General features: G+C 41.3%; 1 protein-coding gene across 1 annotated transcript in view; it reads right to left on the reverse strand.

Annotated features, from left to right (window-relative positions):
* The window catches only part of Trank1 (tetratricopeptide repeat and ankyrin repeat containing 1), a 108211-nt gene that overhangs the window by 20350 nt on the left and 67308 nt on the right, over positions 1 to 20553 (reverse strand). Inside the window, exons 11-17 of the mRNA XM_076843394.2 lie at positions 19495 to 19749; positions 17969 to 18145; positions 13977 to 16883; positions 10958 to 11157; positions 10526 to 10663; positions 6183 to 6329; positions 5276 to 5432 (exon numbers count right to left, since the gene is read on the reverse strand). Coding sequence (XP_076699509.2) covers positions 5276 to 5432; positions 6183 to 6329; positions 10526 to 10663; positions 10958 to 11157; positions 13977 to 16883; positions 17969 to 18145; positions 19495 to 19749 — 3981 coding nt within the window. The remainder of the gene's footprint in view (positions 1 to 5275; positions 5433 to 6182; positions 6330 to 10525; positions 10664 to 10957; positions 11158 to 13976; positions 16884 to 17968; positions 18146 to 19494; positions 19750 to 20553) is intronic.

Consider the following 20553-nt stretch of genomic DNA (forward strand, 5'->3'; position numbering starts at 1 on the left):
TATTGTGAATGGAGTGGTTGTCCTCATTTCCATTTCAGAGGATCTGTCGCTGATATACAGGAATGCCTTTGATTTATGTGTGTTGATTTTATATCCTGCCACTTTGCTGAATTTATTTATTAGCTCTAATAGTTTCTTTGTAGACTCTTTTGGGTCTGCTAGGTATAGAATCATGTCACCTGCAAATAGTGATAATTTGAGTTCTTCTTTTCCTATTTTTAAGCCTTTAATTTCTTTCGTCTGTCTAATTGCTCTGGCCAGTGATTCGAGAACTATGTTGAACAGAAGTGGTGAGAGAGGGCATCCCTATCTTGTTCCAGATTTTAGAGGGAATGCCTTTAGTTTTTCTCCATTCAGAATGATGCTAGCCTGAGGCTTAGCATAGATTGCTTTTACAATATTGAGGTATGTTCCTGTTATCCCTAGTTTTTCTAGAGTTTTGAACATAAAGGGATGCTGTACTTTGTCGAATGCTTTTTCTGCATCTATCGAGATGATCATATGGTTCTTATTTTTAAGCCTATTGATGTGGTGAATAACATTTATTGATTTCCGTATATTGAACCAGCCTTGCATCCCAGGGATAAATCCTACCTGATCATGGTGCACAATTTTTTTGGTATGTTTTGTATCCGATTCGCCAGAATTTTATTGAGGATTTTTGCATCTAGGTTCATTAGAGATATTGGTCTGTAGTTTTCTTTCTTTGAAGTGTCTTTGTCTGATTTAGGAATCAGGGTGATGTTGGCCTCGTAGAATGAATTTGGAAGTTCTCCCTCTTTTTCTATTTCCTGAAATAGCTTGAAAAGTATTGGTATTAGCTCCTCTTTAAAGGTTTTGTAAAACTCTGCTGTATACCTATCCGGTCCTGGGCTTTTCTTAGTTGGTAGTCTTTTGATGGTTTCTTCTATTTCCTCAATTGATATTGGTCTGTTTAGGTTGTCAATATCCTCCTGACTCAATCTGGGCAGATCATATGACTTAAGAAATTTATCGATACCTTCACTATCTTCTATTTTATTGGAGTATAAAGATTCAAAATAATTTCTGATAATCTTCTGTATTTCTGAAGTGTCTGTTGTGATATTGCCTTTTTCATCCTGTATGCTAGTAATTTGAGTTCTCTCTCTTCTTCTCTTCGTTAGCGTGGCTAAGGGTCTGTCGATTTTATTTATTTTTTCAAAGAACCAACTTTTAGTTTTGTCAATTTTTTCAATTGTTTCTTTTGTTTAGATTTCATTAATTTCAGCTCTGATTTTAATTATTTCTTGCCTTCTACTTCTTTTGCTGTTGTTTTGCTCTTCTTTTTCTAGGCTTTTGAGATGAAGTATTAGATCATTTATTTGTTGGTTTTTTCTTTTTTTAAGGAATGAACTCCAAGCAATGAATTTTCCTCTTAGAACTGCTTTCAATGTGTCCCATAGATTCTGATATGTTGTGTCTGTGTTTTCATTTATCTCTAAGAATTTTTTAATTTCCTCCTTGATGTGTTCTATAACCCATTGATCATTCAGTAACCTATTGTTCATTCTCCAAGTAATGCATGATTTTTCCTTCCTTCTTTTATCGTTGATTTTCAGTTTCATTCCATTATGATCAGATAAGATGCATGGTATTATCTCTACTCCTTTATATTGTCTAAGAGTTGCCCTGTGACATAATACATGGTCTATTTTTGAGAAGGATCCATGTGCTGCTGAGAAAAAAGTGTAACTGCTTGATGTTGGGTGGTATATTCTATATATGTCAATTAAGTCTAGGTTATTAATTATGTTATTGAGTTCTATAGTTTCCTTATTCAACTTTTGTTTGGAAGATCTGTCCAGTGGTGAGAGAGGTGTGTTGAAGTCTCCCATGATTATTGTATGGTGGTCTATTAGACTCTTGAACTTGAGAAGAGTTTGTTTGATGAACATAGCTGCACCATTGTTTGGGGCATATATATTTATGATTGTTATGTCTTGTTGGTGTATGGTTCCCTTGAGCAGTATGTAGTGTCCCTCTTTATCCCTTTTGATTAACTTTGGCTTGAAATCTATTTTATTTGATATGAGTATGGACACTCCTGCTTGTTTCCGAAGTCCATATGAGTGATATGATTTTTCCCAACCTTTCACCTTCAGTCTATGTATGTCTTTTCCTATCAAATGCGTCTCCTGAAGGCAGCATATTGTTGGGTCTTGTTTTGTGATCCATTCTACTAGCCTCTGTCTCTTAATTGGTGAGTTTAAGCCATTAACATTTAGGGTTATTATTGAAATATGGGTTGTTCTTCCAGCCATATTTGTTTATTTATGTTACTAAACATGGTTTGTTTTCCTCTTTGATTATTTTTCCCCCCTTTACTGTACTACCTCCCGCTGTTGGTTTTCAGTGATATTTTCCATTTCCTCTTCCTGTAATATTTTGCCAAGGATGTTTTGAAGAGATGGTTTTCTAGCTGCAAATTCTTTTAACTTTTGTTTATCGTGGAAGGTTTTAATTTCATCTTCCATCCTGAAGCTTAATTTCTCTGGATACACAATTCTTGGTTGGAACCCATTTTCTTTCAGTGTTTGAAATATGTTATTCCAGGATCTTCTAGCTTTCAGAGTCTGTGTTGAAAGATCAGCTGTTATCCTGATTGGTTTACCCCTAAATGTAATCTGCTTCCTTTCTCTTGTACCTTTAAAATTCTCTCCTTATTCTGTATATTGGGCATCTTCATTATAATGTGGTCTAGGTGTGGATCTCTTATGATTTTGCACATTCGGCATCCTGTAGGCGTCTAGGATTTGGGATTCTGTCTCATTCTTCAGGTCTGGGAAGTTTTCTCGTATTATTTCATTGAATAGATTGCTCATTCCTTTGGTTTGGACCTCTATACCTTCCTGTATCCCAATGACTCTTAAGTTTGGTCTCTTTATGTTATCCCATAGTTCTTGGATGTTCTGCTCATGGTTTCTTAACAGTCTTGCTGAGCTGTCTATGTTCTTTTCAAGTTGAAATACTTTGTCTTCATTGTCTGATGTTCTATCTTCTAAGTGTTCTACTCTGCTGGTAGTATTCTCAACTGAGTTTTTAAGTTGGTTCATTGCTTCCTGCATTTCTAGGATTTCTGTTTGTTTGTTTTTTATAACCTCTATCTCCCTGTAGAGTTGATCTTTTGCTTCTTGGATTTGTTTATGTAATTCATGGTCGAAGTGGTCTTTCATTGTCTGATTTTCTGTCTAATGTCTTCCTTGAGACTCCAGATCATCTGAAGCATGTAAATCCTGAATTCTTTATCTGACATTCCATCTGCTGCAGATATTACCTCTTCTTAAGTTGAGTTGACCTGCATTGCTTGTGGTCCTTTCTTTCCTTGTCTTTTCATACTGTCCGCGTTTCTTTCTGCTTGGTGAAACTGTTATGTTATTGATTTTTCCCCCTATATATTTATATTGCTCTTGTATAGTTGCAAAGTCTCCCTCGCAGGCACTGGAGGTGGCTCTGCCCCTCCTCCAATTGGGGCAATGTGCCTACCACACCGGCAGGCCGCTGGGCCTGTTCTTTAGGTGGTCGCAGGTCCGCCTACCTTGCAGGCACGGGCGGCGGCTCTGACCCTCTGCAGGCCACTGGGCCTGTTCTGCCGGTGGGTTGCAGGTCCGCCTACCTTGCAGGCGCGGGCAGCGGCTCTGCCCTACCGCGGGCCGCTAGGCCTGTTCTGTCGGTTGCAGGTCTGTCTACCTAGCAGACGCTGGTGGCGGCTCTGCCCCTCCCCCAACCGGGGCGATGGCGGGCCACTGGGCCTGTTCTGCCGGTGGGTCACAGGTCCGCCTACCTTGCAGGCGCAGGGGTGGCTCTGCCCCTCCGCGGGTTTCTGGGCAAGTTCTGCCGGTGGGTCGCAGGTCTGCCTACCATGCAGGCGAGTGGGGCGGCTCTGCCCCTCCGCGTGTTGCTGGGCCTGACCTGCCAGTGGGTCTCAGGTCCGCCTACCTTGCAGGCGCGTGGGACGGCTCTGCCCCCCGCGGGTTTCTGGGCCTGTTCTGTTGGTGGGGCGCAGTTCCGCCTAACTTGCAGGCGCGTGGGGCAGCTATGCCCCTCCGCTGGCTGCTGTGGCTGACCTGCAGGTGAGTCGCAGGTCAGCCTACCTTGTAGGCACGTGGGGCGGCTCTGCACCTCCGCAGGTTGCTGGGCCTGTTCTGCCGGTGGGTCGCAGGTCCGCCTTCCAACACTATTTTAATGAGATCTTGCAGGCGTGGGGGGTGGCTCTGCCGCTCCGCTGGTTCCTGGGCCTGTTTTGCTGGTGGGTCGCAGGTCCGCCTACCTTGCAGGCGCGCGGCGACTCTGCCCCTCCCCCAACCGGGGCGATGTGTCTGGCGGGCCGCTGGGCCTGTTCTGTCGGTGGTTACGGTTCCGCCTACCTTGCAGGCGTGTGGGGCAGCTGTGCCCCTCCACGGGTTGCTGGGCCTGACCTCCCTATACTGCTTTAACTTTTGCTTTTTTTTTTTTAAATCTTGAATAAACCCTGAACATCTTTCCATATCAGTAAATGGAAATTCATCTTACTTTTTTTTTAATTGTCACATGGAATCCTCTGAAAGAAACACACTGGATACTTAGGTGTGTTTTTAGATTCGAGTAATTATAAACAGGGCTGTGCTATCTTTATGTTGATAGATATCACCATTCAACTGCTCAAAAGCTCATAGCAATTTGTAGTCTCCCAATAGGATCTATTTCTTTCAACCTCTGTCCATAGCACTCACTTTTTTTGTTTTGTTTTGTTTTCCACAAAGTTTGACATTTATTATTTGGCCACTTAACGTCAGTGTTTTTAATTTGGCTTTTTGTTTTTTTAAATAAATTTATATATTTATTTATTTTAATTAGGTATATATGACAGAAGAATGCATTTTTATTCATTGTACACAACTGCAGCATAACTTTTCATTTCTCTGATCATAGCACTCACTTTTAAAGAACAAATAAAAGATCTTCCCTGAATGAGTTAACTCTCTCAATTTCACCACAACCATGCTTTCCCACACACCTTTAACAAATAAGTAAGGGCTCTCTCTTCTCAGATCGTGGAAAGGGAAGGAAGTGTTTCAAAAAAAAAAAAAAACCTACTCCTTGGGCTGGGAGCATAGCTCAATATTAGAGCACCTGCCCAGCATAAATGGGGTGCTGGTTTCAATCTCCAGCACTGCAAAAACAGAACAGCAACAACAAAGCTATGTCCTTTCAACCTGATTATAAGAGCAGATAAGAGGAATGTGCTTCTTCCAACACTATTTTAATGAGATCTTACCTTTATTTTCATCTGTCTTCACAACTTGTACAAAATCTCTTCTAATGAAATATTTGAAAGCAGGAGCCCGTTTCTCCAGGTTTTCATCAAAGATCCAGAGGTTGACCCGAGCCCGTGTGATGGCAGTATACAGCTGCTTAAGCTCACCATTAAGGAGCTGGTGATAAAATTGAGGACAAAGATTATGAGCCTTCTGTCTACAGTTGCAATGGAATACATTTCAATAGGGTCACTCTGATCTTGGAAAAACAGAAAACTAAATTTTAGAGAAGCCCAGCACAGCTGTGAACAGGAGCCCAGGAGTTCAGTGACTACAGCACAGGTGAGCCAGGCTCTAGCAAAGTTATGAGAAACTCTATCCCTTCCCACAGAGAAAGTAAGTGAGCATGCCATCAACACAGGATGACTTTTGAATCTGATATAGGTTTTTAAAGTTTTAATTCTGAAGCAATTATATATACATCAGAAGCTACAAAGATAGTAAAAAGTTACAAAGACAGTGCACCCTTCATTCAGTTTACCACAATGGTTACGTGTTACATAATTGCTGTGACTTGTTTTTAAAAATTAAACCATTGTAGCTATCATTAGTGCTACACATATCATTAGTATTACCACATCAAAATTTCTGAATAGAGCTGAGTTTCAGAGGTGAACAAAAAGAACTACTCTCCCTTCTCTGCTTTTAGAAAATACCTTATCTATTGAGCCTAACTCTGTGCTGAGAAAAAGGGAGTTTACCAACACTGACACCCCTGTCCCTTCCTTTCCCATTCTCTACAGCCCATTGCTGATGTAAAGGAGGACCAGTAACATGCAAGCCTATTTTTTTCATCTCATCTTCTCTTATAGGCCTTGTTTACTAATTCCATGTCAAATTAGTGTGTAGACAAATGGCAGAATTCACCTTGTACATTTCTGGATTCACCATGAGGGGCCGAGTCTGAGAAGAGCTTGGTTTCTCCAGGGGTACCTCAACCAATGGCCAGTTTTCCTCTCTGGAGTCAGATGATGAAGGTGTAAATGAGGAAATGATCTTCCATTCCTTGTAAGCCTGGACAACAATGACAAATTAAAGACCAACAAAATATGCTTTTGAACTGCCTCCCCAAGCTTCATGGAGATTAGCTCACTCAGTGAAGTTGGGCTCAAGACTTGAATCCTAGCTGTGAGGAAGCATCCATCCTGTGGCCTCAGAATAGAAGGGAGCAGGACTAAGGTTGACAAGCAGGGTCCCATACACACTTGGCCAACATAGCTCAAAAGTGCCCACCTTGGGGAAAAACACTAAGGGCCCAGGAAATTATTCTAATGAAAGAATTTCAACAAGTACTATAGGCAGGGAAATTCTCATCCTTTCTTACAACATTGTTAAGAAATGCCACTTAGGGTCAGCAATTAAGATATGTGGCAAATTTTTCTACCTAAATTATTCTACCAAGGATGGAAGAAAAATCAGGTGCTGCTGGTTGCACTGTACAAGGCAGACTCTGCGATCAGACAGGAAAAATGCAGGTCTTCTACTTATTAACTATGTGAACTTGCATACATTCTGTAAAATGACAAAAACAGAACCACTCAAGTTTGTAGGGAAAATAAGATAATCAATGTCAAGTGTCTAGTAGAGTGCTTGGCATTTTAACATTTTTTCCCCTTTTACCCAAACCCCAAAACCACTGTGTAGACCAAGGGTTAGAAAATTTCTCTTCTCTAAAGGGTCTGATAATAAATAACTTTTGCTTTTCAAGTCACATGGCCTCTCTTGAAACTACTCAGCTCTGCCACTGTGGTGCTGAAGCAGCCAGTCAACATGTAAGTGAATGAGTGTGCTATGTTCCAATAAAGCTATGCTAAATAGAATTTCATATAATTTCCATGTGCCATGGAATATTATTCTCCTTTGAGTTTTTTCCAATAACTCGAAAATTTAGAATCAATTCTTAGTCCACAGAATGTACAAAATAGGCAGTGGGCTGGATTTGGCCAGCAGACTGTAGTGTTCAGATCCCAACAAAGCTGAAGTGCCTAGATTATATGCAGTATTTGGAGTACAAAATTCCTAATTTACTGTACCTTGTAAGAGTATCTAGTTAACTCTCCTAGCTTTTACTTTTCTTTTTATAAAATGGTATTCTTTGCCATCTACATAACATCTATGTAATCTAAAATGCAGAAAAGATGAAGTCAATAGTTAATTACCTGCTTTAAGTCACCCCATAAGTTAAAATATGCAGTTAAATTATGTTAAATGCATTAAATACTGTCAATTAAAGAGGAATGGTTATGCTACTAATCAATTATGGAATTAATCACTATATTCTAAAAAGAGATGTTTATCAGGAAATCATTTAAGTAGCTGAAAGGTTTAGAAAAAAACCTTCAAGACTATTTATTACTATCCTTTTTGTGAAGCTATTTAGCTGGCAGAATTGTTTGCCAAGGAAGTAGACACAGACACAAGTGCTTGACATTGAGAGGACACTCCTGACAGGCAATGTGAGGTGCAAACTGGCTGACCTTGAAAGGGCTGGGGAAGCACAGTATATTTTAAAACTGCAAGGAGAGAAGCAAAAGCTGATTAGATGGCACATGACTGACCTGTTTCCATGAATCAAAGTTGGAGACTTTTAGGAATATGTGAACATGTGTTTTTGTAGAAAGAATGTTGGCCTACAGCAATGTGGCAAAAAAAAAAAAAAAAAAGCAACATGTAAAAGTCTTCCAGGTTCTTCCTGTGGGACGAACGCTTAGATTCTACTAGCAAACCTACCTTTGAGGGGCTTATTCTTGAAGTCCAAAGTCCATTGACCAAACCAGTTATCTAACCCATAAAATCTGTGGGTTTTCAAAGTCCCTTACATCCCATTCACACATGAGCTTAAAAGAAGGATACCCCACTGACTGGAGCAGAGTGTAAATTGTAATTATACTTCCAAATCCCCAGAAGGATAGTTTGGGGGTAACTGAGAAAATAACTGCCCCTCCCCAAAGATGAAGCAGCATCCCACAAGAGAAAGATTTGGTATAACATTCCTTAGTTCCTTCCCCATCTCATAAGGTGGCCCTGGCAACCACATGGTTTAACAGCAAAAGAAATCCTCTAGAAAGAAGAATCACAAACAGGGACAGCAAGGCCTTCCCCTCCCCACCCTTGTCCATACACCTCACAAGCCCTAGCAACAGATGCTGCAAAGAGAATGCTTGCCTGAAATATCAACAGGGATGGAGAAAGAGGCCAAGGTAAAAGAGAAAAGCTCCTCACAGTTGCCCATGTCAAAGAGCAATAACAACAACTATCAGCAACTATCAGCCAGTTACCTCGAAAGAAACCCTAGGCCCCAGCCCATAAAGGCTGGAGATATATTTGATCTCTCTTCCCTTTCCTTTTATTAAAACATTTCTTCTCATTTGCTGACAGATGCTTTATGGCTAGAGACTATAAGTGATAAAGGTGAACTCTGTGTTCGGGAATGCACGATTACATTTATGTTGGGAAGTACCACATCAAAAGGTGTTTTAGAAGTCTACCATGTACATAGGATAAAGCTGATGTAACCAAAAGATTCAGATTGGGGGGTGTGCCCCCCTTTTCTCCTCTTCCTTCTTTTTTTTTTTAATTTCATGCAACTCCCTGAACCATTAATGGGAGCACAGAGTTCAGCCTTATTTATTTCCAGGATCAAGTTGAGACCAAACAACTAGATTACTCGTTCACCAACAGAACCCACCATATCTTACAGATCTTTAAATCCAGATGCTTGAGTTTCATACTGGCACATGCATACAACTGACACTTTAATAAAGAACAGAAATAACAAAGTCTTCTTCCTTCCTCTTTTAAGAAAGCCTCAGTCCAGCCATGACCAATATATGTATTATTAGAATAAAAAAGGTAATCCTCGGATGCAAAATCGTTCCAGGGTTAGTAAGTGTGCATCTGATTTTATTGGCAAAATTTGATAGAGAAGGGATGTATATAAGGAATTTCAAGTATATGCTCATTGTGGAAGGTTCTGACAGCCAATTCACATGTGAAGCTTTAAAAGAAAGGGAGTACAAGGGAAAGAGTTATAACTCAAAGCATATGAGTTTGTCTTCAGGCCCTACTGCCTATATTATAATTATGGTTAATTTATTTAACCTCAGTGACCTTCAGTTTTCCTTATAAAATGATAATAAACATAGCTTTAAAGGGTTGGTGGAGTCAGACAATGCATTTAAAAAATACTTTATAAACTGTAAAACACCTATAATAATATTGGCCATAGGTATTAAGGCAAACATGACATTAAAAGAGATCAGGAAAAAAATGAAAGGATTCTATTTCTAGGTTCAGCTCTGGGGCAGATTTAAGGTGTCAAAGCGGACAGTGCTCCTGACTCAGGTATAAAACTGCCCCTTCAAGCATGCACAATATGTAGTGAGAACTCTGCAAATGGGACCAGGACACAGCCAGCTAAGTCTCCAAAAAAGACTCCACAGCACAGTCAGCAATCAGCCTGAGTCCCCACCCAAAGATGGTAAAATCAAACCAATAGCTAGGAAAGCTGCAATGATGCTCTTTATTTGGTGGTTCTCCCCAAAATGAACTAAGCTGAAGGGCAAAACCATCATAAGGACTCAAGAGTCAACTCAAAATGATGGGCTGACACAGAGGTCACTGGGGGTCAACCTGGGGACTCTCTGGCTGCCCTGGTCTGCCTGGGCTGCAAGCAGTGATAGTGAAGCCATGCCATAGAGAGATCCCAGGCAGGGCAGTGGTTTTTGTTCCCCATATTACCTGATCCAGCAGGAAGGAGCCAAGCCTCATTTGTCTTCCTGAAGTTGTCTATGAACTGACCTTGCCCAGTTCTGTTCTCATAGGATGGACATTGCTAACCTTGCCTTCATTTGTAAGGCTCTCCTTAGAGCTTGCTCCAACTTAGGAATCCCTGGGAGCCAAGGATAACAGTAGCTAATGAAAACTGGAAACTGGCACTTGAATCCTAGGCATTCAGAAGATGAAGACAAGACAAAGCATGTTATGGGCTGGTTTTCCTGGTACCCTTCCTGGGAACAAAGAGAACCAGCCCATGACATGCCATGAAACAACCCATAGCCATTGTCAAAACCCAACCTCCACACTAAATAAATTGTACTTTAAAACACAAAAAGACACCTGTGTGACAAACTTATCCTCGGCTCAAAATTCTCTTCCCCAGAATGGGAATTTCAGTTCAGGTTATATGAAAAGACATCAGTGTGACATACCTCAGAATCAGTAAAAAAGTTGTAAAGGAGAACATCATCAAATTCTAAGCCTTTTGCTTCATAAACTGTTAGCACAAGTGCTAACCCCAGCTCTTCCGGAATTTTCTCCTTTGCCATTTCATTGGCAACAAGAATTACCTGAAGTAAAACAAAACAATATCAAATTCTATAAAGAAAACCATGATAAAGGTCCATCTATTTCAGTGGGAGGCAATTAAATAATGTCTTTAAAGAGAAACAGCCAGCATGGATTTGGTCAGTCAGGAAAAGGGAAATATTAAAACAATTTAGTCATACTCACATATCTCTGGAGCTCATCCACTCTGGGATATAGACTACTGAATTCTACCTTATGGAATAATTCAGCCTCTCAAACTTTTTTCAATTGCAAAGTTCCTTTTATTACAAAACATACAATCCCAAGGAGCTCACCTGGTGGGCACCAAATTCAATGGGTTGGGTTTTCCTTTTGTTCCCTCTTAGCAAAATTGCCAAGTCGCTTACACTACAAGACTCTAGAACAGTTGGTTTTGGACCATCAAAGAGGCCAGAATCTCTAGGAAGGCGATCAAAAGATTCTGGAAAGTAGAACTGAAGTAAATCCACTACTCCTGATGCCAGATTGAGGATCCCTAAGATAAAACAGAAGACACATGTCAGATACTGTGCAACATAGTTGAGTTTTTTCTTTTGGGGGTTTATTTGTTTGTTTTTTGGGTTTATTTGCTTTATTGTTGTTGTTGCTTTGTTTTCTCCACACCCCGCCCCCAGAGCATGTGCCAGCTATATGTATAACTGTATAATTACAAGCTTATTTCCAGTACTCATTTGATTATCAGTGAAGCTCCATACTACTCTGAGTGCAATGGACGAAGGCAGAGATGCATTGCTGTGCTGAGAGAGTTTTGTATAGTATAGTCCCATTAGAGAAAATTACCTCCTAAAGAAGAGTCAAGGCAGAAAGGCAATCTAAATAATTAGAGCTGTTTGAATGCCCATAAAAGAAACCAATATAGACTATCATAAGAAAACAAGAATTACCCTATCTTCCTTCATTGGTGCTCAGAGTACTGGAAGCAAAGTTACCATGGTAACAGAAGCTCTGGATGTTAGCTGGAGACAACACCCAAGGCTTCTATCACCTTTTCCTCCAGGTTTATAGCCAGCTGAGAGAGGACTACACTAAGAAAACTTGTCAGAACTGGGGAAAATATTTTCCAAAGCACTTTCCCCACAGGTCCCATTTCTTTTCTAATTTAAGTGAAACTGATATTGACTAAACATCTAACATACAACAGTCATCTTCATAGAAATCATTCCGTTTAATCCTTACAACAACCCAGTGAGACAAATGAGACAATCTCACTTTTACAAGGTGGGCACCCAGGTCTGAGAAGTTAATAAACACCTTCAAGTGATGAGACTGAAACTGGATTGAATGTACATTTTCATAGATCCCTCCATTTCTCTTAGGGGTCATGTGTTCTTTGCTTAACATACATAGATTATAATAGTCTAAATAGAACACCATAAAATGGACATATATATCCCATTACTGTTACCAAATAGTAAAGGAGACTTTTACCATCTGTTCTATACTTTATTAAAAGTACAGAACAGAAAGCAATCATGAGCATCAGTGGAAACTATTGCATCTAAGCAAATCAATTGTGTTTTCCTCTTCATTAAGAACCATAAAATGCAAGAGCACAAGTGTTCATCGTGCTAAAAAACTGGAATCCACTTAAATATCATTCAGGAAACTAGATAAATAATGGTTTATGTAGCCATACTCAAGGAATAAAAGTTCAACCATATAAAGGAAATATGGATACACACTATAACGAGGGTAAACCTTGAAAACATTGTGCTAAGTGAAAGAAACCAGACAGGAATCACCCCATACTGTATCATTCTATTTAAATAAAATGTCTACAGTTGGCAAATCCACAGAAAAGGAAAGGTGAGCTGCTGCCATGGAATGGGACAAAGAGTGCAATGAGAAGCAATTCCTGTGGCTATGGGGTTTTCTTTCTGAGGTGATAAAAATGTCCTGGAATTACATAGTGGTGATGGTTACATATCTCTGTAAATTTATTTTAAAAAATCATTAAATTGAACATTTCATATGGATGAGTTTTGTGCTATGTGAATTTCAACCTGAAAAATAATTTTTAAAATGGGAAAAATATTCACTAAACATAGCATATATATTCACTACATATTCAATAAATGTTTGTGATAGATATATATAATGTATATATCAAGATTAGAAAAAATAAAATGTTTCACATAATGGGAGAAAAAATTGCAATATATAAAATCAACAAAAGATGTGAAGGCAAATACATAAAGAATTATTAAAAAGCAATAAGAAAAAAACAACTTATTTTAAAACTAGGCAAAGATTATGTCACAGTAAAAAACTGACATGAATCTAATATCCATCCCTGGAAAATGGAGAGCAAATTGTGGAACAATCATAAAATACAGTACTAATACAAGAAGTCAGGAATGCATGAACTATGGTTGTGGCTCAGTGGTAGAGGGCTTGCCTAGTATGTGTGAGGCACTGGGTTTGATCCTCAGCACCACATAAAAATAAATAAATAAAATAAAGGGTATTATGTCCATCTACAACTAAAAAAAATATTTTAAAAAATAAGAAATGCATAAACTCAAGTGCCATGTAATTGACATGCAGAAATCTCAAAAACACATTATATGGCAAAAACATAGCTGAAGAAAGGCATACCAGGAATGATCTTATTGAATAAGGTTTTAAAATCTATAAAATAACACCATATATTGTTCATGAATAGTTTAGAATGGAAAGAATATTTTTAAACACGTATAAACCATAAAGGATATTTTCTGATATGGGTGTCATTATTTAAACATTCTGTGCCTCAGTTTCCTACTATACAATGTGAACGATATCTACCTCACATGGCTGTTGTGAGGATTAAGCATAGGTACTAGATGTAAGCTGTTTAGCATCACACCTGGCACAGATAAGGGGTATAACTGAAATAAAATAAAAAGCACCCCAGTTTTTTTGCTCCTCCTTGGGAGAAAAGCTGTTTTAAAGGTTAATGACTTGTAACTAGCATATTACTTCACCCAGATTAAACAGGTTCTTCCAAGGTATTTTAACAAAAGTTCTCAAAGCAGCTTAAGCATTCCCTTGAAATGTTTGCATGCCATGGCAGTTCCTTAGGAAGAATTACTTGAAGTCCATTTTCACCCAACCACATCTTTAATTATAGATTTTTGACTGAGTGGTGGCAGAAATCATAAGATTTCTTGTTCCTGAGTGTAATTACTAACAAACTCCAAAATGTGACTCTTGCTTTAGCTGCAAAAGCATGTTAGGAGCTGTCCTAAAGCTCCCTTGCACCCAGGTCAATGCCCACACACCTACCCAGCAGGTAAGCCATGCTAGACGTACCAGAGTGGGACCTGTAATTCTGGTACAGGTGGTGGATCTTCTTGGGCTTGCGGACAGCACACTGCTTATCCACAGTGTTTCTGCTGGCATAGTGGAACAGAGAGCGCAGATCACTGAAGCGGAATGCCACACCCTTCATGATGCTCTGGGCTGTGTCTCCAGTGAGGAACATGGCATTGGGGTCATTGATACATTTCATCAGCAGTGCCAGCTCAGCTTGGGTGAAGTCCTGAATCTCATCACCATAGAGCTCATGGATAGACCAGGGGAGTACCCTGAGCTTCGACAGCCTTCGGGACAGGTTGTACAGAACATCTTCCTCATCAAAATAACCTTTCTGGGACCTGATCTGCTGATATAGACAGAAGAGGCTATATATCTCACTCCGGTCTTCCTTAAAATTGGGGGACCGTTTTCTCCCTAATTTCTTATATGCTTCTTCAGTTAGTCTCCCGTAGGGACAACTGAGGGCTTCAAAAGAACCCTTCAGAAAAGACTTTATTTCTTTCCAAATCAGTGCAGGGTTATAGGATGTTTTCCCTTTGGTCATTTTGGGCCATATCTCATTGGTGAACACCTCAAACGTCACATATACACGGGGGTCACTGTCACCTGTACGCATTTCTGCAGCTTTATCCTCCTCGCTATAGTCCCCATCCACCTCAGCCTCCTCATCATCTTCTTGCCAATTAGGGATGGTCAACTCTTCCTGAGTGGACCATCCTATGATGGTTCTTTTCAAGCTTCCATCTTCATTTCTCAGAAAAAATGGTTTGGGCAAAGAAGCATCAAGCAGGAGGAGCAGCTGTTTGGAAGTGACAAACAGAGGAAAGTTCTCATCTTTCAGGTCCTGGAGTTTGTGAACATTGGGTTCCAGTGGTTTATAGTGACTGGTGGCTTTGGTAGACTTGGAAAGCTCAATAAAGTTCCTTTGTACCTCCTGGCATAGGACATGATTCTTGGTCACGAAGATCTGATGCAAATGCTCCAGCTGGTGGGGATGATCTGATGTATACCCTTCCACCCCATGGCCATCCCCCACTGCCTCTACCCCAGCTCCCCCTGCACAGGCTTCACTCTCCTGCTCCTCCTCTACACTGTCTAGTGTTTCCACCTCAAAGGAACCCTCCTCTTCCTCATCCTCTTCTTCTTCCTCTTTTTGCTCCCTATCTGGACCCTCTTTTCTGGGTTCTGCTTCCAACTTTCTCTTTGGCCACATCTGTTTGGCCAGCAGTGGGCTTCCTGCCTGCTCAGCTTTTTCCCAGTAAATGTGGAACTTCTTCCATAGCCTGTATAAGCAGCAGGTTGTCTTCCCAGTGCCACTCCGACCAATGAGGATGATGGGCTCCAGTGGCCTTGGGTTGAGGTCGATCACAGCATACTCAAGCTCACCGACTCGGAAAGGGTACTCCACTGTTGCTGTCATGTCATTGAGGATGTTGAAGGCCATGTTGGTGCTAAAGCTGTGGAACTTCATGATGTTATACTCCGTCTCCACTGCACTGGCCGGGGGAAAGTACTCTGGATCTACTTGTTCCCTGCTCTTCTCTGCCTCTGTGTCCTCCACATAGCAGCGGGGTATTCGCTTTTGGATTTTCATGTTAGCTGAAACTAGGCCTTTGTTGATACCCTTCAGCTTTTTACGCAGGACACAGGACAATCCCCGGTTGTAGGCACTGCAGATGGCCATAATGGAATCTGACAGTTTGCAGTGATCTAAGACAATGTCCCAGATCCGGATAATTTCCGTGTAGACTCGCCCTGATTTCTCCATGGAGGACGTGTTTCTTTCTGTAGCGATAATTTTCTCTGGGTTCTCACTGCATCGAGGGGAGAAGTCGATGGCGAGTTCCCACAACATCCTAGCTCCTTTGTCCAGCTTAGCTTCAAAGAGCCGGATGTTTCCTTTCAGGTGCTTTAGGCGCTTCTGCAGGCCCTGGGTCCACTCACCATTCCCCAGCTGCTGAATAGCAAGGATAATTTTCTTCTTTATGACCTTGGTCATAACCTTACTGGACAGCTTCTTCAGCATTTCTGAAGTACACTCGATCTCCCAGGTCATGTTATCAAAATCCTGGAGGCATGCTTCAATTTCCTGCATGCTCCAATTGTCCTGATCATCACTGCCCTCCCTCCCTCTGTTGCCAGCAGGAACAAGCTGTGAGGCCCCAGGACCTGCCTGAGCGTGTCCTTCCCCTGCCTCAGGGACAGCAGAATTGTTCCCACTACTGTCAGATCTCCCCACACTCAGGGTTCGCTGGAGTTTATCTTTCTTTACTTCCATGACACCTCCTACCTCCAGAGGCTCAGGGCACTGAGGACAGTCCTCTGGAAGAGCTGTATCCAATTCAACCTGCTGAATCAAAACTGTGATGTCCTGTACAAGGCGATCTCTCAAGGAGCGTGGCCTGATAGCCTCAGACTCCTGCCTGGTCACCTGAGCACCAGGGAGAGTCTCCCAGCTATCAGGAACTGTGGCTCCTTCAGAGGGGGTTCTGGCAGTGGTGCCACATGGCAGTGACTTGAAGGAACCCTGAGACTTGAGCTGAGATGTATGACCAGCAGTGGAAGACCTTGAGAGCTTCCCCAGGTGGGCAGCAGAGTCTTGCCTGCTCCTCCGCCTGTTCTCTGTCAGAGCTTTGTTCCAGGCCAAAAGCAGAGCATCATTCTTCTTAATCCGGTGCCGTACGTCTTTGCCTTCTTTGTTCTTCAGATTGAAGTTGATGTCAAACTTCACCAATAGGTCTATCAGCTTCTTCATTCGCTTCAGCATGCCCTTCTGAAAGAGGAGGTGCATGAGGGTATTCCCATTGCTGTCCTGGATGTTAGGGTTGAGGTAGTAATATTCAGTGGGGTTGGACCAGAATAAATCCAAGAGATGGCTAAGGAAGTTAAAGCCAATGTCAGCTGAAAGACACAAAAAAATCCTGTGAGTACTAAGCCAATTTTCCCAGGGATCAGAAGACCTAGGTTTGAGAAAGATGCCAGCCTGGGACATCTCATAACACTGACCTCCCCCAGGTGTCTGATACCCAATTAAATAACCCAGGGGTTCTCAAACAATGGTGATTTACTTTCCACAGAAAATTTGGCAATGTATGGAGGCATGACTGTCACAACCAGGAGGATACCACTGGCAACTAGTAGGAAGAGACCAGGGATGCTGCTAAATATCCTACAATGCACAAGATAGCTCTTGACAACAAAGAAGTCCCTAACTCAAATGTCAGGAGTAAGTCCTGAAATCACCTTATAATATTCTAGTGATCCTGCATGCCAGGATTATTGAAAAAGGTGTAAATAAATGTCAGCTACCAATAGTCAACTTTGGAATTTAAAAATCAATGTGCCCACCTTGACCATTCATCATGATGGTCACGTCTTCTCATTGTGCTATGGGTGAGAGGTCAGGAGATATAGGCATGCTTGTCCAGGAAATGGACTTTTTTCAGACAATGATTTTCCCAAATGGAAAGATCAAAAAGCACAGCACCAGTTCTAATTTCCAGCTTCCAACCCTGTTATGATTTGGATATAAAGTGTTCCCCAAAGCTCCTGTGTTATAGGAATACTTGGAGGTGAAATGATTGGATTATAGGAGATGTAACCTAATCAGCTTATCCCAGTTTCAACAGACTGGTGGTAACTATAGGCAGGTGTGGGGAGCCTGGAGGAGATAGGTCACTACGGACATGCCCTGGAAGGATACAACTTCTCTGCAGCCCCCTCTGCCTTTTCCCTTCTCGTTTTCTGCTTCCTTGCTGCCATAAGGGGAATAGCTTTCCTCTGCCACATCATTCCCCCATAATGTTTTACTTCAGTTTGGGCCCAAAGTAATGGAACAGTCATCTATGAACCAGAACTCTCAAACCGTGAGCCCCAAATAAACTTTTCCTCCTCTAAGTTGTTCTTATCAGGTATTTTGGTCACAGTGATGCAAAGCTAACTAAAACAATCATCAAGGAAAAGATGACTTAAAAAACAATGCTTACCATTGATATCTAAAAAGATGTGGAGAGCTGCATGCAAAGGAGTATCCCCTTCAGTGAGAGAAATACTGCGGGGGTCTGCACCCTTGGTCAAGAGAAGAAAAGCCAACTCAAAGTCCTCATGTTTCAGGCACATGAGAAGTGGCCTTTCCTGGCTCTGCTGCAGACCATCGGGCAAGGCTGGAGAAGGCAGAAGAGAAGGGCACTTGTGAGTGACATCCTGGGAAGAGGTACATCCTGGCTCACCTGAAGAGAAAGGGACTGTTTCTGCTATTTAGATGCCAAGGAGGAGCTGCTGCTGACCTGACTACCAAGATCCTCCTACCACCCCAGTACCCTCAGGCTGAAAGCCCTGCTGCTCCAAGTGCTCTGTCTGTGGGCCTCAACCCCCTTCCAGCCCCTCCTCTCATGCCACCACAGAGCCCATAGTTCCCACTATGCATTGCCTCAGAGTGAGGACAGGGCAGAATAATGGCAATCCTAATGCTTGCATAATACCATACCTGACACACAATCAATGAGCAGGACATGAACACCTTCCCCACATTTTTCTTCTACTAAGCTTCTACCTTCAATTGCTATCTTCCCTGACACCTATCTGCCCCCAATATCACCTTCCTTTGAACTCATTCCACACACACCCTCTGCACTACAGGCTCTCTGAACTCCACCAAGGCAGCCTCACCCTCTGTAGATAAATGCAGCAGCTATGCATTTACCTCTGGGACTTAGTTCCTAGCACTAGATCCTAGGAGAGGCTCTGAACCAAGGAATAAAAAAAGTAAACCAAGACAACTATAGTTTTTGAGCAAAGAAAGTAACACTGAACATAGGGGTTTGAAGAAATAAATTGTAGAAGGCTTTCCTCTACCTCCCGAAAGCAGTGGGTAGAGCAATGCCTAAAGGACCTACATACACTGGGTATGGCATTCTGAGGACTGAGGACCTAGTGCTACTGCTCCTTATAAAGGGCAGGGCACTTCCTCTTACATGAGTGGAGGTTTGGGAAAGGAGTTGGTGTTTCTAAATTAATTTTTAAATAAAACCCAACCTAGCAAGATGTCTGCACACTCCGGACATATGCCCAGTTATATGAGATTGTTCTTGATTAAAATGACAGATTTTCCACCCACCAATTCCTTGGCTGTTTCACAATAAAAACAAGCATCTCAAATCCCAATCCATTGATTAGAAGAGAATACCACAAGAATTGCTCGAAAGCCCTGCAGGGGAAAATCTAGCCAGAGGCCAGGAAGAAATGAGCATTGTGGGCTAAACCAGAGCCAAGGACCATCCATACACCTAATTCTTCTTATATATGACAGAAAGAGAACAGGGATTACTGAAATTCACAAAAATTCAGAATTCCTATGGAAAAATCCATTGACCCTCATAGCTGCTTCAAAAAGATGAAGATAAAAAGAGAATGAGGCAGAATTTCATGGTATCTCCAAAAGCAAGAAGAAGCCAGACCACCAGTCCAGACAACCTGGACAATACTACAGCATGTTTCATCTGGGCATTCTCACCTCCACTGTCTATCAGGCGGCCCAGGAGCTGTGTCTTCCGTTGGTCCCAGGCACTGAGGTGGGGGATGATGGTGCAGATGTCCAGGTCTGAGAGGTTGCAGTCCTTGATGAGGCAATCTCCGGGTGGTGGCTCCCCACTTACTTTGCGTGTTAACAGCAGAAGCACTTCGGACCATTTTTGTTTTTCCAGTAAGAACTTGATGAAGGTGTTGGCGCAGTCTCGATTAATGTCACAGATCAGGTCAGGAGGAATTTCTTTTAAAAATAAGAATCAACCACACTCCACAAACGGTTCATATGATTTCTCTTCCTCCCCCAACTACAACCCAATATTTATATGCAACTAACAAGGATTACAGATCAATATTTTTATTGATATATTGGCAAAACTAAAAACAAATAAATAATTAATTATTTTGAGTAAGTCACTTAAGCACTCTTGAACATTAGTGTAACCAATGACCTCACAGGCTTCTGGAGGACATTAGAAATACCGTAGGGGAATACAGAGCCTGGCCTCAGAGATAGAAGAATTGACAATTGCTTCTTAAGGCAGAATACTTGATTGAGTTCAGGGCAAACACTTGAGACAGGCAAAATCCTGACTTAAATTTTTCATAATATTAAGAGTATGCCCTGCTTAAGAAGCACTGAACTACAGGGAACACTAGAAGATAATTAAAAAGTCAAGAGTTGTAGGATAATAGAGGGTAGTTGATCCCTCATTCTGAATTTTGTATCATGCTACATTAAATGTTGCCATCTGGTCTTTGATGTCCAGTGACAGGATAATGGTTATCCCATGCCAAACTTTTGATGAATTTTGAGGGAGAAAAACTTTAAAACAGATCCTCAGTAAGTAGATTACCAGATTTCACAAATAAAAATATAGGATGTCAATTAAAATTGAATTGCAGATGAACAAGTAAATTTTTAGTGTATTTCATGAAATATTTGGAATATTCACTAAAATAATTGTTTATCTGAGATTCAAATTCTACTGGGCATTTTGTATTTGGTCTGACAATCCTACCAGTAAGAAAGTAGGGAGAAAGAGCA

The sequence above is a fragment of the Callospermophilus lateralis genome, chromosome 1 (assembly GCF_048772815.1).
Source record: "Callospermophilus lateralis isolate mCalLat2 chromosome 1, mCalLat2.hap1, whole genome shotgun sequence".
Lineage (NCBI taxonomy): Eukaryota > Metazoa > Chordata > Mammalia > Rodentia > Sciuridae > Callospermophilus > Callospermophilus lateralis.